Source organism: Symphalangus syndactylus, chromosome 3, assembly GCF_028878055.3.
Source record: "Symphalangus syndactylus isolate Jambi chromosome 3, NHGRI_mSymSyn1-v2.1_pri, whole genome shotgun sequence".
NCBI lineage: Eukaryota > Metazoa > Chordata > Mammalia > Primates > Hylobatidae > Symphalangus > Symphalangus syndactylus.
Genome location: NC_072425.2, coordinates 146,978,710 through 146,993,487, shown reverse-complemented (window position 1 = coordinate 146,993,487; position 14,778 = coordinate 146,978,710). Strand labels below are relative to the sequence as shown.

The 14,778-nt window shown below is 41.5% G+C and overlaps 1 protein-coding gene across 11 annotated transcripts in view; it reads left to right on the top strand.

The window, feature by feature from the left end:
• The window catches only part of PRDM10 (PR/SET domain 10), a 110,712-nt gene that overhangs the window by 35,089 nt on the left and 60,845 nt on the right, over window positions 1-14,778 (top strand). For 10 of the 11 annotated variants that reach the window (XM_055273740.2, XM_063635660.1, XM_055273734.2 and 7 more), the window contains exons 2-4: window positions 8,060-8,246; window positions 11,244-11,408; window positions 13,814-13,873. In XM_055273740.2, the coding sequence (XP_055129715.1) occupies window positions 8,178-8,246; window positions 11,244-11,408; window positions 13,814-13,873 (294 nt within the window). In that variant the 5' untranslated portion in view covers window positions 8,060-8,177. The remainder of the gene's footprint in view (window positions 1-8,059; window positions 8,247-11,243; window positions 11,409-13,813; window positions 13,874-14,778) is intronic. The other variant, XM_055273737.2, reaches the window with a different exon arrangement.

Here is a 14,778-nt window from a genome sequence, read left to right as displayed (position 1 = left end):
CCCGAAGAATGCTGTTTTTATGCTTGGGTCAGCAAAAATCACCATATAGCTAGTGCATATTCGTTGAAAGAAAGGTGAAATATTAAATTTTTAAAAATGAGCAATTGCTTGTATATCAGGCCAGAGTCTCTGGGTCAGCCACTCCTTCTCCCCTAGAGGAACCTTCCTGTCTGAACATATGCTTTTGCTAGCTCTGCAGCAGGGGAGTGTGTGGCAGGAGAGTGCCCAGCACCTTGCCAGCCTGCTGGCACCTGCTATTTACACCCTACCCAGCCTTTTTTGCTGCCTTGAGGTTTTCCCACTGCCAAGCAGCACAGCGCTGGCTGCTGTGTTAATTTTTTTTCATTATGATTGGATTTTTTGCACTCATCTTTTGCTATGTTTCTATATTGCAGTGTTGATGGGTGCATCAGCAGATATTGCTTAATTTTTGCCACATTTTACCCCAGCAGGTTGCTAATTTGGGCTCCTGATTCCTACGTCCTGGGGGGTTCTGGATGTTGGTTTTAGCTGAGAAGGGCTTAGTGATGTTAGAAATGAGGCTGGTGGATAGTGAGGGGGTAGGATTGCGGGGTGGGCGGCGGGAGCTCAGGGTAATATCAGAGAGAGAACAACAGAAAAATTCTGCCTCCACCCTGCAGTCTCTTCTGTGGAACCTGGTCCCCATCTGTCTGGGCTGTTTCCTGGGCCCATCCACAACTCTCTCCCCAGACTGGCACTCACCCTCCTCCGTTTTTGTCCTCACAGTTTTTATGTTCATCTTGCAGGCTCATCAATCTCCCTATGACTTCTTTCCGTAGCATGTCTAGAGTTGGATTTCAGGGAGAGAGCCCACAGTTTGTGCTAGTTAGTTCATAATGAGCCGGAAAAGTTTATTTGTAAGTGCATTGTCTGGAATGTGGTACACTTCTTTCCTTATCAATAATGACGTGTCTGGCATTTAAGGTGCAAGGCCAGTACAGAAACCTTTGTTGCTTCTTAATGTGTCTGAGGTTAATAATGTACCAACAGTGCTGTGGAACTTAACCGCTGTGTGTCACAACATTTTAAGTGAAATTGTATTTGTAGTTCAGCCTGGGATTCCAGGTACTCATCTACCTTTGAAGGTGAATCTGGGCCTCTTCCTCCACCTGTGGGTGCAGCTGATGAAGGCAGGAGCTCCTGCATCCTAAGTCGCTGGGAGTTCTGGATGTCGGGTTTAGCTGAGAAGGGCTTAGTGATGTTGAGGGGGAGGCTGGTGGATGGTGAGTGGGTAGGGCTGTGGGGTGAACGGCACAATGGGAACTCAGGGCTCCTAGGAGGGCAGGTGATGGTGGAGGCTGGCACACTAGGATACTCCATTATCTGGCGCCTGCCCAGCCTTATCGCTGAACTAGCTGGAAAAGTAGGGGTTTATCCTTCCTTCCTACTTCCCCTGACTCTTCATCACTGTCACTCTCACCCTGCAAGTGTCGCCATGAGGAGCTGCAAAGTGGGGTATCATCTCTCCAACTAGATTGTGAGTTCTCTGGGAGCAGAATTTTTTGCTCACCTTTTTCACCCCAGTGCTTGCCATGTACTAAAAAATGTGTTTGATGTTCCCCAAGCATGAAAAAAATTGCTACCCTTTCTTGAATGTTCATCATTGTTATGTGATCACAAATATTGCCATATTTTATTGAGTCTAAGATGTTGATGGTAAGATACACTGTGATTTTACACATTAGTAAGAAAGAAAAAAATCTTACCAATTGTACTGCTGACACAAGTGTTTTTTTTGTTTGTTTTTTTGTTTTTTGTTTTCTGAGATGGAGTCTCACTCTGTCACCCAGGCTGGAGTGCAGTGGCACGACCTTGGCTCACTGCAACCTCCGCCTCCCTGGTTCAAGCAGTTCTCCTGCCTCAGCCTCCCGAGTAGCTGGGATTACAGGCACATGCCACCATGCCAGCTAATTTTTGTATTTTTTTTTTAGTAGAGATGGGGTTTCACCATGTTGGCCAGGCTGGTCTCGAATTCCTGACCTCATGATCCACCCGCCTCGGCCTCCCAAAGTGCTGGGGTTACAGGCATGAGCCACTGCGCCTGGCTTCACAAGTGCTTTCTGTCATTTAGTATTTTAATTATATACTTATTGAAAGAGCTCTTCTAGATTTGTTTAGACATTGATTTTTATCATATCACTCTTCGGCATACAAAAGAGTGAAAATATAAAGAGAAGCAGATTGACTAAGATATTCCTAAAATTTCTCCAAGAGTCTGATTCTTCAGAATCTTTTTTGACTCAGAGTTCTTGATGTGGGTGGTTTTCCACACAGTATCATTCTGTGTGCCACCAAGAGCGTTGTTGATGTGGCGTTTCTTAAAAGAGGGCACACCACTGTCTCCAGGAATCTCCTCTAAGCATCTATTACCTGTTCTGCAAGTTTTAATCTTGCTGTTTTCTCACTCAACCTCAGGCCATTTTTTTTTCCCTGTGAATCTCGGTAATAACCACACATCATGCAGCTTCATCCACATGGGCTGTCTCTTATACCCAGGTTCTGTAGGGGCCTCGCTGGTTAAGGTCATTTTTCCAATGGTAGATATTTGCTTCTCTAATAAAATTTATGCCCTGCTACTGTTTCCGTGTCTTTCGGTTTTAATACCAAGTTATCGTGTAATCTTTTTGAAGACATTTAAAGTGGCAGTTAGGCTCAGTGTGTCAACAGTGCACATGACTCAGTCGAAGTGAGATCACACATGAGTGGGCAGTGACCCTGTGTCCTGACTGCCACCTGGATGACAGTAACTGCAAGATGCCACTGATTGTAAAATAGATCCCTATTTCGGAAATGTTAAAACATGGGGGGAAAGTGCTTTATAGACTCGATGAAATACATAACACGTAGTTAATTTTTATAGCAACCATGCAGGGCAGGTAATTGGATTTTTTTATTTGTTTGTTTTTTTGAAATGGAGTCTCCCTCTTGTTGCCTAGGCTGGAGTGCAGTGTCTCGACCTTGGCTCACTGCAACATCTGCCTCCCAGGTTCAGGCGATTCTCCTGCCTCAGCCTCCTGAGCAGCTGAGACTACAGGCACACGCCACCAAGCCTGGCTAATTTTTGTATTTTTAATAGAGATAGGGTTTCACCATGTTGCCCAGGCTGGTCTCGAACTCCTGACCTGAAGTGATCTGCCCGCCTCGGCCTCTCAAAGTGCTGGGATTACAGGTATGAGCCACTGCGCCTGGCTGGTAATTTGGATTTTTAAGTGAGGATACTGAGGATCAGAGTGTTTGGCTTACTAATGCCCCAACTAAGTACATGGAAGATTTGGGAGCTCAGAACCCAGATTTGTCTGATGGTAAAGTTCATACTTTAGACACTGTACAACACTGTTCAGGAAAAAAACAACTAGACTAGAAGCTGCAAGAAGCCAGGGACCTTTTTTTTTTTTTTTGATAAACATGTTTCTTAAGGACCTAGAACAGTGCCTGGCACATACCAAGTACTAATAAATACTTGTTGAATAAAGTCAATCATTAGACAGAAAATAGAAATGCAACCATGTCATCCGCTTCCTAGAAATGAAATCTCTAACTCTTTTGGGACAAGGGAAAAGGACAGAAGATGGCTGCTGTTTTCTAGGCAAGGTATAGTTGTGGCTGTCCGTTCCCTCAGGTCTGTAGGAGACGCAAGAAGGTGAGGGGTGAGAGTCTATCCCCTGGTTACCAGAGCTGTCAGCACCTGCCAGCCGGACAGCGGTAACATGGCTTCTGCTCCTGGGATTCTTCTACTGTCTCCTGTAAATCAAAATCAACAGGACTGTAAACGTTGTAGAGTTAAAAATAAAAATAATAAAGGAAAATCAGTGACAAGCCTTACTATCAAAGATATTCATGTACAGGGAATGTATTGTTAGATTTCGTTTCTTTCTGTCCTTTTTTTTTTTTTTTTTCTTTGAGACAGAGTCTTGCACTGTCACCCAGGCTATAGTGCAGTGGCACGATCTGGGCTCTCTGCAACCTCTTCCTTTTGGGCTCAAGCAATTCCTGTCTTGCTGATAAAATCCTCAGCCTCATGATTTGCTGACAAATCCTCAGGCTGACCTCAGGCTGATCTGCCTGCCTCGGCCTCTCCAAGTGCTGGGATTACAGGCGTGAGCCACCTTACCCAGCCAAATTGTTAGATTTTTAAAGAGTATAAAATGTTTTGAAAGTTCTGAAGCTCTGTATGGCTCGTTTGTGAAATATGAAAATTGATATATTTAATCACCTACTATGTACTAGACTAGACCTTGTGCCTAGAGTTACATACATCATTTAACCCTCACAATAAAATTATCTCCATTTTACATATGATAATCACTTTAACTGCGCTAGTATCTTCCCTCAGAGATTCCAAAAAATGTGGGATACTAACACATAAAATGCAAGATGCATTGTAAAGAATGTATGTCCAAAGTTCTCATCATAGTGTCACATGTAATAGCAAAATATTAGAAATAACTTAAGCATTTATGAATGCAAGATTAAAAATATGCAGCTGTAATGAAGAATGAGGAATGTCCGTATATATGTGGAACAATATGAAAGGTATGATATTACACGGGACAAACAAGATCTAGAAGAAATGCTACCTTGTATGGAATCAGTAGTGTGCATCTATTTGTGGTTGGAGAGGGAGAGAGTATATATATGCTTGTGTGTATGTACACAAAATAATTTTTGGAAGAAAATACAATAAATTGATAATATAGGTTGCTTCTGAGGAATGGCTAGGGCATTCCAGGTAGGGAGATTGTCCACTGTATACCTTTTTGTGCCTTTTGAATTTTGAGCCAGCTGCATTTACTACCTATTAGAAGAGATACAAATAAAATTAAAATAGAAGAAATAAAGTATAACTTTCTAGAAATGAAAACAAAGACAAAAAGACGCTCTGGGCTGTGTGCATTTTGTGAGGGCATGGGCTGTACCTGCCAATCCCCAGAGCACCCAGTGCCTAGCATAGCACACACCTGAGCATTTGTGCACTCAGTGAGCCAAGCTGAAGGAAACAAGCCACTCAAATTGCTCTATCGGAAGGACACCACATCTCTTCTGTGGTGTCTCTGCTAAAAATACATATCCTGAATGTAACCATGAAGAAACATCAGACAAACTTAAATTGAGGAGCATTCTGAAAAATAAATGACCTGTGCATTTCACAAATGTCAAGGTCACGGCAGACCAAGAAAGAGCAGGGAACCATTTGGGATTGAAGGAGACTGAAGGGCAGGACAGCTGAGCGTGCTGTGTGCAATACCAGATTGCATCTCAGGCCAGGAGAAAAAATGTTGTATTCTTTTTAAAGGACATTCATTAGAGTTGACAAAACTTGAATAAGGTCTGTGAATTAGGTAATAGTACTGTTTCCGTGTTAACAGCCTCATTTTGATAATAGTACTGTGGTTATAAGAAAATCTTGTTTTTAAGAATTAGGCACTTAGGAATTTAGGGGGAAAGGGGCATTGTGTTGGCAACTTACTCTCAGATGGTTCAGGTGAAAAAATGGAGAGAAAGAAAGAGAAAGAGGGGAAATAGTAAAGTAAACATGGTACAGTGTTAACATTCAGGGAATTGGAGTGAAGAAACATGGGAATTCTTTGTACTATTTTGACAACTTTTATGTCTGAAGTTAGTTCAAAATAAACAACTTTAAAAAAAAGTTTCCTACATGGAACATGTTATGACTTCTTTCTTCTCTTCTCTTCTCTTCTCTTCTCTTCTCTTCTCTTCTCTTCTCTTCTCTTCTCCTCTTTTCTCTTTTCTTTCAGCAGGGTCTCTCTGTGTTGCCCTGGCTAACCTTGAACTGGGCTCAAGGGATCCTCCCCGTCAGCCTCTTGAGTAGCTGGGACCACAGGCGTGCGCCACCGTGCCTGGCTCTGATTTTGTAATTACTGAGCCTTTTATGTCCTTTTGTACAATTTTGTAGTTTTCTTCTTATAGATCTTTAGATGATTGGTGACATTTATTCCTTTCCTTTTTTTTTTTTTTTTTTTTTTGAGGTAGAGTCTCACTCTGTCACCCATGCAGGAATACAGTGGCGTGATCTAGGCTCACTGTAACCTCCACCTCCCAGACTCAAACGATCCTTCCACCTCAGACTCCCAAGAAGCTGGGACCACAGGTGCACACCACCACACCTGGCTAATTTTTGTATTTTTCGTAGAGATGGGGTTTCACCATGTTGCCCAGGCTGGTCTTGCACTCCTGGCCTCAAGTGATCTGTCGTCCTTGGCCTCCCAAAGTGCTGGGATTACAGGTGTGAACCACTGCACCCAGCCTATTCCTTTCTTAATACTTTTTGTTTCTTTAAATAATGGCTTTGTTGAGATATAATTTATATACCATATGAAACTCCCCTGAATATCTTTGTATAAGTTTTTAAATAGTACTGCTATATAAGGAAGGTATGCTTTTAAAAAAATCAACTTTATTAGGGTATAATTTAAATGTAATAAAATTCACATATCTTAATAGGTTGATGGCTTTTGACACACATATTCCTTATGTAACCACCACCCCAATTCAGATACAAGATACAGGATATTCCCATTTCTTCATGAAGTTCCCTTGTGTTCCTTTCTTACATTCACCTGTTGGTGGACGTGGCATTCTTTCAAGTCCCCCCCAGTGGGGATTGGAAGAGTAGGGTGCATGCAGGGTGAATAAGTGTGGTGGGGGGCGCTGCAGGGTGGGGATGAGAATGATAATGTTGAGGTGAAGCAGGAACAGGCACCTGGAGGGCTCAGAAGATGGACATGGCATTCCCTCTTTTCCAGAGTTGGGCGCAGACTTTCAAAGTTCGCGTACCTTCTCTTTCTTTCTTCTTTGGTCTTTATTCTGGCGTTGTGGCTGCTGCCCTGTTCACACAGCAAATGTCAAGTGGACTTTTAAAATACCAACATTTTATCATCATCAAAAGGGAAGACTGACTACCTTAAAAAGCCTATTTTGGGAAGGAATAAGACTTTGAGATGCAGATATTGTGCATGATGAAGTTTAGTAAGGCTTTTTATTTGGCCACTAATCACTCCAACACTGACCATGTGAGAAAAAAAGTTTGTATTTGCATTCACCAAATTTTTTACGCAGAAAATGTAGCTCCCTCCGCGTGCCACTTTCCCCTCATCTTGAGACTTATTATTCTGCTGTTCATTTTGAGTAAAGGTGGTATGGGAAGTTAGTGTCTACAAGGAAAGAGCCTGCATTTGGCATCTGAGAAACTCATTCTCCTCACAAAAACTAAGATTATCTTCAGTATTTTTAATTAGGATCGCGTTATACCAACATGCACACATTTATGTATACACATATATGCAAAATATATAATTTTATAAGATATTGCACACACACACACCCACACACACCCAATTAGTGTTTAGAACATAGAAAGCATGCAATACATTATATTATTTTTTTTTAATTTCTTTTTCTTAAATAGAGATGGGGTCTCGCCATGTTGACCAGGCTGGTCTCAAACTCCTGGCCTCAAGTGATCCTCCCATCTTGGCCTCCCAAAGAGCTGGGATTGGCAGGGTGTGGTGGCTCATGCCTGTAATCCCAGCGCTTTGGGAGACCAAGGCAGGTGGATCACTTGAGCTCAGGAGTTTGAGACCAGCCTGGCCAACATGGTGAAAACACATCTCTACTAAAAATACAAAAAATTAGCTGGGCATGGTTGCTCGTGCCCGTAGTCCCAGCTACTCAGGAGGATGAGGCAGGAGAATCGCTTAAACCTAGGAGGTGGAGGTTGCAGTGAGCCTAGATCGTGCCACTGCACTCCAGCCTGGGCAACAGAGTGAGACTCCATTTCAAAAACAAAAACAACTCCCCCCACCCCCCCAAAAAAAACCCTAAAGAGCTGCGATTACAGGTGTGAGTCACTGTACCTGGCCTATACTATTATTACAAATAATGTCTTCATTTTTACGTTTTTTTGCCCAGGTGTGTTGCTTTTTGACAAGCTTTCTTTTATTATTTGTGGTTGAAATTGTAATCTATTAAAATGTATTTATCTACTGAAAGTCTTGGTTCCTTTTCTGTGTTTTCTCAGGCACGCTGCAGACGGACTTTTCTGTCCTTCATGAACACACGTGTGGTAGACACATGACTGTTCTGTACCCTGTGCTGCTCTAGGTGTGCTAGACGTGGAGCTGTCCAGTTGGGAGAAGATGGATTCCAAAGATGAAACCTCGCATGTGTGGCCGACATCTGCAGAGCATGAACAGAATGCTGCACAGGTGAAGACTGGTCTTTTCCAGCTTGGTACTGAGAGGTTTTCAGCTGCACACAGTTTGCTGACAGCAAAGAAATACAGCTGCTATCTGGTAGTGACTAGTTGTTAGGAGCCAACATGCAGAACTCGTACACAAAGAATAGGGACTGTTTTGGCACCTTGAATGCTCCATCGATGTGGCTCACTATGAGTTAGGAGAGCTAGACCACCACCTATAGGCTTCTCCGCCTTGTCTGCAATTTACTGTCATAATCTGTTTTACTACCCTGCTTTTTTTATGCTGTTGGTGCTGAAAACCTTAAACTATAGTTTTTCTTTTATGTTATCCATAGGAGTTTGGTCCTTTGTGTGTAATGAGTGCAGGTATGTCTATAAAGTGAGTGGCCTTTTCTTTTCTTTTTAAATTCAGAATGTAAACCTCTAAGTGAAAGTTGTTCCATTATGAGTCAGCCACGGTAGAGGTTAGTCACTTGATCAAATGCTGCTGTCATCAATGATCTTTGCCTTTCAGATTGCTGCTAGAACCAACCACATGTTATTTTGACTGTTCTTAGCGAAGGCAAATCTCTGCATTTTTGATATGGAATTGAATTTTGGGATGATTATCAGTCATATGGAGCCATGTTTTGTATGTGACCAAAGTGTAAAACTTAATTTTTAAACATTGTAGTAAACATACACATGTAACGTTTCATTAAATTAACATAACCATAGTACTAGTATCAAAATCAAGAAGTTACACTGAAATATTTAAGTATGCAGATTCTATTTAATTTAAGCAATATAATAAATATACAATAAATAAAATTGGTCATCTGGTATGATTAAAAATTCTCAGTATGGGCCAGATATGGTGGTTCATGCCTTTCCCAGCAGTTTGGGAGGCCAAGGCAGGAGGATCGATCCAGTCCAGGAGTTTAAGACCAGCCTGGGCAACAAAGTGAGGCCCTGACTCTACCAAAAAAAAAATAAAATTAGCTGGACATGGTGGTGCATGCCTGTCTGCAGTAGTGCAGTCCTGTCTCCAGGAGGTAGAGGCTGCAGTGAACCATGACTGCACCAATGCACTCTAACCTGGGTGACAGAATGAGACCCTGTCTCTAAAAATAAAAATAAATAAAGTCTTAGTCTGATTGCTTAAAAAAGTTCCACCGATGTTTTCAGCAGAGTATATGAGAATTCTGTTTTGTTTCTCCTGGAAATCATTTTGAGGTCACTTCCATGCAGCTATGTATTTTGGTATATTTTATTTATAAACAAAATTGTAGCAAAAGAAAATCTGGTTGTGACACTGCATGACCAGGGCCCTGTCTGTGGGTAACCAGATAGTAGATAGCCAAGGTCAGGGTCCCTGTGCCACTCCTTCCTCCCAACTGTTTGTTCCGTCAGCTGGGAATTCTGATTTAATGAGCGATGAAGACCAAGCGGAAAAGCTTGGATAGCTTGTCTGGAGGAAACATGTTTTCCCTTCTTAAACACTGAAACTAGTTCAAGGCTTTGATGTTAATGAACAAATCTAAAGTCACAAAATTGTCTTATAGCAATTAAGGCTGCTCAAATATGAGCCTAATTTTTCCAATAGACAAACTTTATCTTCCCAGACAAATCAAATTTATGTAGAAGCCAGACTAATCATTTAGTGTAGAGGTGGAAGTTTGTTGTATTTCTGTGGTGTTTGATTACATTTTGTCTCTTAGGTTTCCTTCTGGGGATTAAATTAGTTTATATTATCTTTGGGATCTACTATCCTTCACTAGAGAAAACTGACATAAAAAAGTTAGGTCCAAAGCCAAGGCAGCATAAGAGCAAGGCTTCTACCCTAAGAGTGCCTGGCTTCGACAGCAACACATACATTATTTCTCTCCCAAATGTGTGCTTGGGCCATCTGCTTCCAGACCTTCAATATCAGGCATCAGGCCATGTGCCAAGCTCAGGCCTTCAAGAATTCAGTCCTCTAAAGCTGACCACTCAGAAAATGTTTTACAAAACTCAATTTCTGCTTTAGTTCTTTAGACCTTGGGAGAAAATTATTTACCCTGGTGACAGCTGAAATAGTTGTCCAGAACCGCTTAAAAGTACTTCATTATAATTTTCTGTGTCTTCACCTACCTGGCAAGGAAGAGTTCTATTCCATTCATTGATTCAGCAAGCATTTACTGATATGCCTCCAGTATGTCCTTTGTGTATGAAACAACTTGCAGGAAAGAAAGTGACCTTATTTTATTTTATTTTATTTTATTTTATTTTATTTTATTTTATTTTTGAGATGGAGTTTCACTCTTCTTGCCCAGGCTGGAGTGCAATGGCGCAATCTTGGCTCACTGCAACCTCTGCCTCCCAGGTTCAAGCAATTCTGCTTTCTCAGCCTCCTGAGTAGCTGGGATTACAGGCGCCCCCCCACCACGCCTGGCTAATTTTTGTATTTTTTTAGTAGAGACGGGGTTTCACCATGTTGGCCAGGCTGGTCCTGAACTCCTGACCTCAGGTAATCCACCCGCCTCGGCTTCCCAAAGTGCTGGGATTACAGGTGCAAGCCACCACGCCTGGCCAAAAGTGACCTTATTTTAATGTGTCTGCTGAAAGACACTATTAGTTATAAAATAGAATTCTTATGATGTGTTGACAGCAATTGGCTTTTGAGTCTTGACTCATTTTTTCACACCACAGAGTAATTTGTATGTTTTATTCTGGTAGTGTTGTCAAGCAGGAATCTTCAGTGTCGTTTCCAGGATCAATTAACCACGCCCTTATTACGCCCCAAAAGAGTTATCTGCATTGGACATTTGAGGCAAAGGGGAATTTAAGTCGGTTGCCTAACATTTAGCAGTAAATCAATGACAAGGTCTTTGGATCCTTCCCTAGTCACCACCTCGGTGTAGACGAAGGTGTATCCATCCCCATTCTGTCTTTGGGGATATTTGAGAAACCCAGGTGTGCTTGTTGATCACTTACCTTCCTGAGACTGATTTTGTTCTTTGTCCTTGTCTCCTTTTTATGCCAGGTGCACTTTGTTCCAGACACTGGAACAGTGGCTCAGATCGTCTATACCGATGACCAGGTTCGCCCACCCCAGCAGGTGGTGTACACGGCAGATGGTGCCTCCTACACATCAGTGGATGGTCCAGAGCACACGCTGGTGTACATCCACCCGGTGGAAGCCGCACAGGCATGTGAAGGATTATCTGTTTATAATTTGTTAATTAACTAATTAACCAATTACTTGTGTTTACTTTCTGTCAGTCATTGTGCTAGGTACTGGTGATGCAGAACGTATTCAGATAAGATTTGTGCTCTCAGCCAGGCGCGGTGGCTCACGCCTGTAATCCCAGCACTTTGGGAGGCCGAGGCAGGTGGATCACGAGGTCAGGAGTTCAAGACCAGCCTGGCCAAGATGGTGAAACCCTGTCTCTACTAAAAATATAAAAAAGTAGCCGGGCGTGGTGGTGGGCACCTGTAATCCCAGCTACTCAGGAGGCTGAGGCAGAGAATTGCTTGAACCTGGGAGGCAGAGGTTGCAGTGAGCCGAGATCGCGCCACTGCACTCCAGCCTGGGTGACAGAGCAAAACTCTGTCTCAAACAAAAAAAAATCCGTGCTCTCAAGGAGCTTGTAACCAACTTGGCAGAGGAAGACGTGATTTATTTCTCGACACTAAATGCAATAAGGAGTTAGAGTATGGGTTCGTATATAGCTCTTCTCTCCAGTTGACTAGGTTATGAATTTTTTATTATTCCTAAGTATCAAGAGCCAGGCCAAAAATGGCTCTGTGAAAACATACAGATTATGTCAGCTCAATGTGTAAGAAAGTGTCCTGCTAAGCTTATTAGCTACCACTTCTTAATAACTTACTGATTTGCAAGGCTGTACTAGAAGCAAAGATGTTTACTGGTAAAATCTGTACAATTATAGCTGCTTTTATTTTATTTTTTTGCCAGTGACTTGCAGTATAGCTTCCAAATGAGTGACACCAATATCCCCCAACATATAAATGTTAATTTACATTGTTAGCACTTTACAATGTATAAAGTACTTTGAAATGTATATCTTTAACATCTAAATTGCATACTGTTTTAGTAGCATCTTGGTAATAAAAATTTGCCCTCGTTTGATATTTAATAAAGAGGCTCAGATCACTCCCAAAAAGAAATGAGGCCTGCCTAATCAGTGCCTTTCAAATCTACGTAAGTATGAAATCACTGAAGACTTAGTGGTACTTTTGGAATACCCCTGCCTATATTAAAATAAGATTAGTTTATGTAAGAATGTCCTGTGACCAACTTTTAGTTTATTACAATGTTACTAAATATCTGAATTGGATAATTTTTATTTTACTTACTTATTTTTTATTTTTTTTGAGACAGAGTCTTGCTCTGTCTCCTAGGCTGGAGTGCAGTGGCGCAATCTCAGCTCACTGCAACCTCTACCTCTTGGGTTCAAGTGATTTTCCTGTCTCAGCCTCCTGAGCAACTGGGATTACAGGCATCCACCACCACAACCAGCTAATTTTTGTATTTTTAGTAGAGATGGGGTTTTGCCATGTTGGCCAGGCTGGTCTCGAACTCCTGACCTCAGGTGATCCACCTGCCTTGTCCTCCCAAAGTGCTGGGATTACAGGTGTGAGTCACCACGCCCAGCCAGATTTTTAAAAACTTTAGAAGAAAGGACATTTTGACGTTTTTCTGGATTAGAGATATTAACTGTGGTGCCCTGGCTACAATAGTTTCGAAGAATTTTCTCTAGTTAGCTTTGCTGCATTATGAGCCAACTTAGTTTATGATGATTAATTTTTTTTTTAATTATGACTTTACTGACTGTCCAGAAAAGAACTCATGGAACATTAAGTTCAATTTATTTTCCTTCTACTTCTCTTCTGATAATAAACATGCACTTACATTTGAAATAGCTGTAATCCTTGGGTATGTAATCCTCTTCTGGATGCCTGTCTATCTCCATCCATTTTCATTTAATCACAAGTCTACTCCTGTGAGCAGTGTTATGTGTGAACCTGTGAACCCTTGTTCATGTCATGTCTCTTTTGTTTTCATGAGATGCCTTTTTTTTTTTTTTTTATACTTTAGGGTTTTAGGGTACATGTGCACAATGTGCAGGTTTGTTACATATGTATCCATGTGCCATGTTGATTTCCTCCACCCATTAACTCGTCATTTAGCATTAGGTGTATCTCCTAATGCTGTCCCTCCCCCCTCCCCCCACCCCAGAACAGTCCCCGGAGTGTGATGTTCCCCTTCCTGTGTCCATGAGTTCCATGAGATGCCTTTTTAATTAACTGTGACATTCAGTCCCAAGACAGGCTTTGCTTAGCAGTAAAATTGTGAAGTATGTTAGCCATTGGGATGGTTAGCTTATACAATCTCTTTGGAGCCATGTGAATGAAAGGCTTTAGCTAAATTTAAGATTACTATCTTTATTTTCTGTATTAATGAAAGATTATTACTAGCTAAAATGGGAGTTAACTTCTCTAAAAATTAGTGCTTAGCCGTAGGATAATTTTTCTGTGTAGGCAGGCTATCCAAAGAGCTACTGATAATTTTTTGTTTGTTTGTTTGTTTAGACTCTGTTTACAGACCCCGGCCAGGTAGCTTATGTCCAACAGGATGCTACAGCTCAGCAGGTAACCAATTGCCTTTTTCTTGTTTGGGGATAACACTGTGAATGCCACTGTGCCTGGAATGCCCCCATCCCTTTGCACTGCACCATCTCTGGATGTTTGTTTCTTACATACTGAGAATGTTCTCCAGCTCCTTTAATGAAAACAAAGCAAAACGTAATATAATATTAACATATTTCAGTAAGTATATACTGGAATAATCTGGTAATAGAAAGTGATTTGTCAGATAAAGTTTTTAAAATAAGCATATAAACAGGATATTTGTTCAAGTACCAAAGAATAATCATGAGGTTTAAAAGTGTCTCTTTTTTTTGGAAATTGATATAGCTTTTGTACTTGCTCTATTTTTAAATACTGAAAAAAAAAATTCTTGCTTAAATTACATATAAATTTGGTTCCAATTTTCCTCGTGCCAGCTTCTAAAAAGTTGAGTTCTTCTTGGTTTTCTTTTAAAACATTTCTTTCCCATTACCTTCATTCCTGATATATCCTACTTGGCTTTGATGACTTCCTCCTTATTTTCTGCAAGAATGTGAAAGTGATAAAGAAGGTGTGGGAGCAGCTGGGCACAGAGGCTCATGCCTATAATCCCAGCACTTTGGGAGGCTGAGGTGGGAGAATCGTTTGAGACCAGACTGGGCAATATAGCGAGACCCCATCTCTGCAAAAAAATTTAAAAATTAGCCAGGTGTGGTGGTGCACACTGTGGTTCCAGCTACTTGGGAGGCTAAGGTGGAAGGATCCCTTAAACCCAGAAGTTCAAGGCTACAGTGAGCTTTGATTGCACTACTGCACTCCAGCCTGGGTGGCAGAGTAAGACCCTGTCTCAAGAAATAAATAAACAAAAACCAAACAGGTTTACTTCCATGTCAGTTAGTGTGACTGTAATTTGTTTGTATTACTGAGTG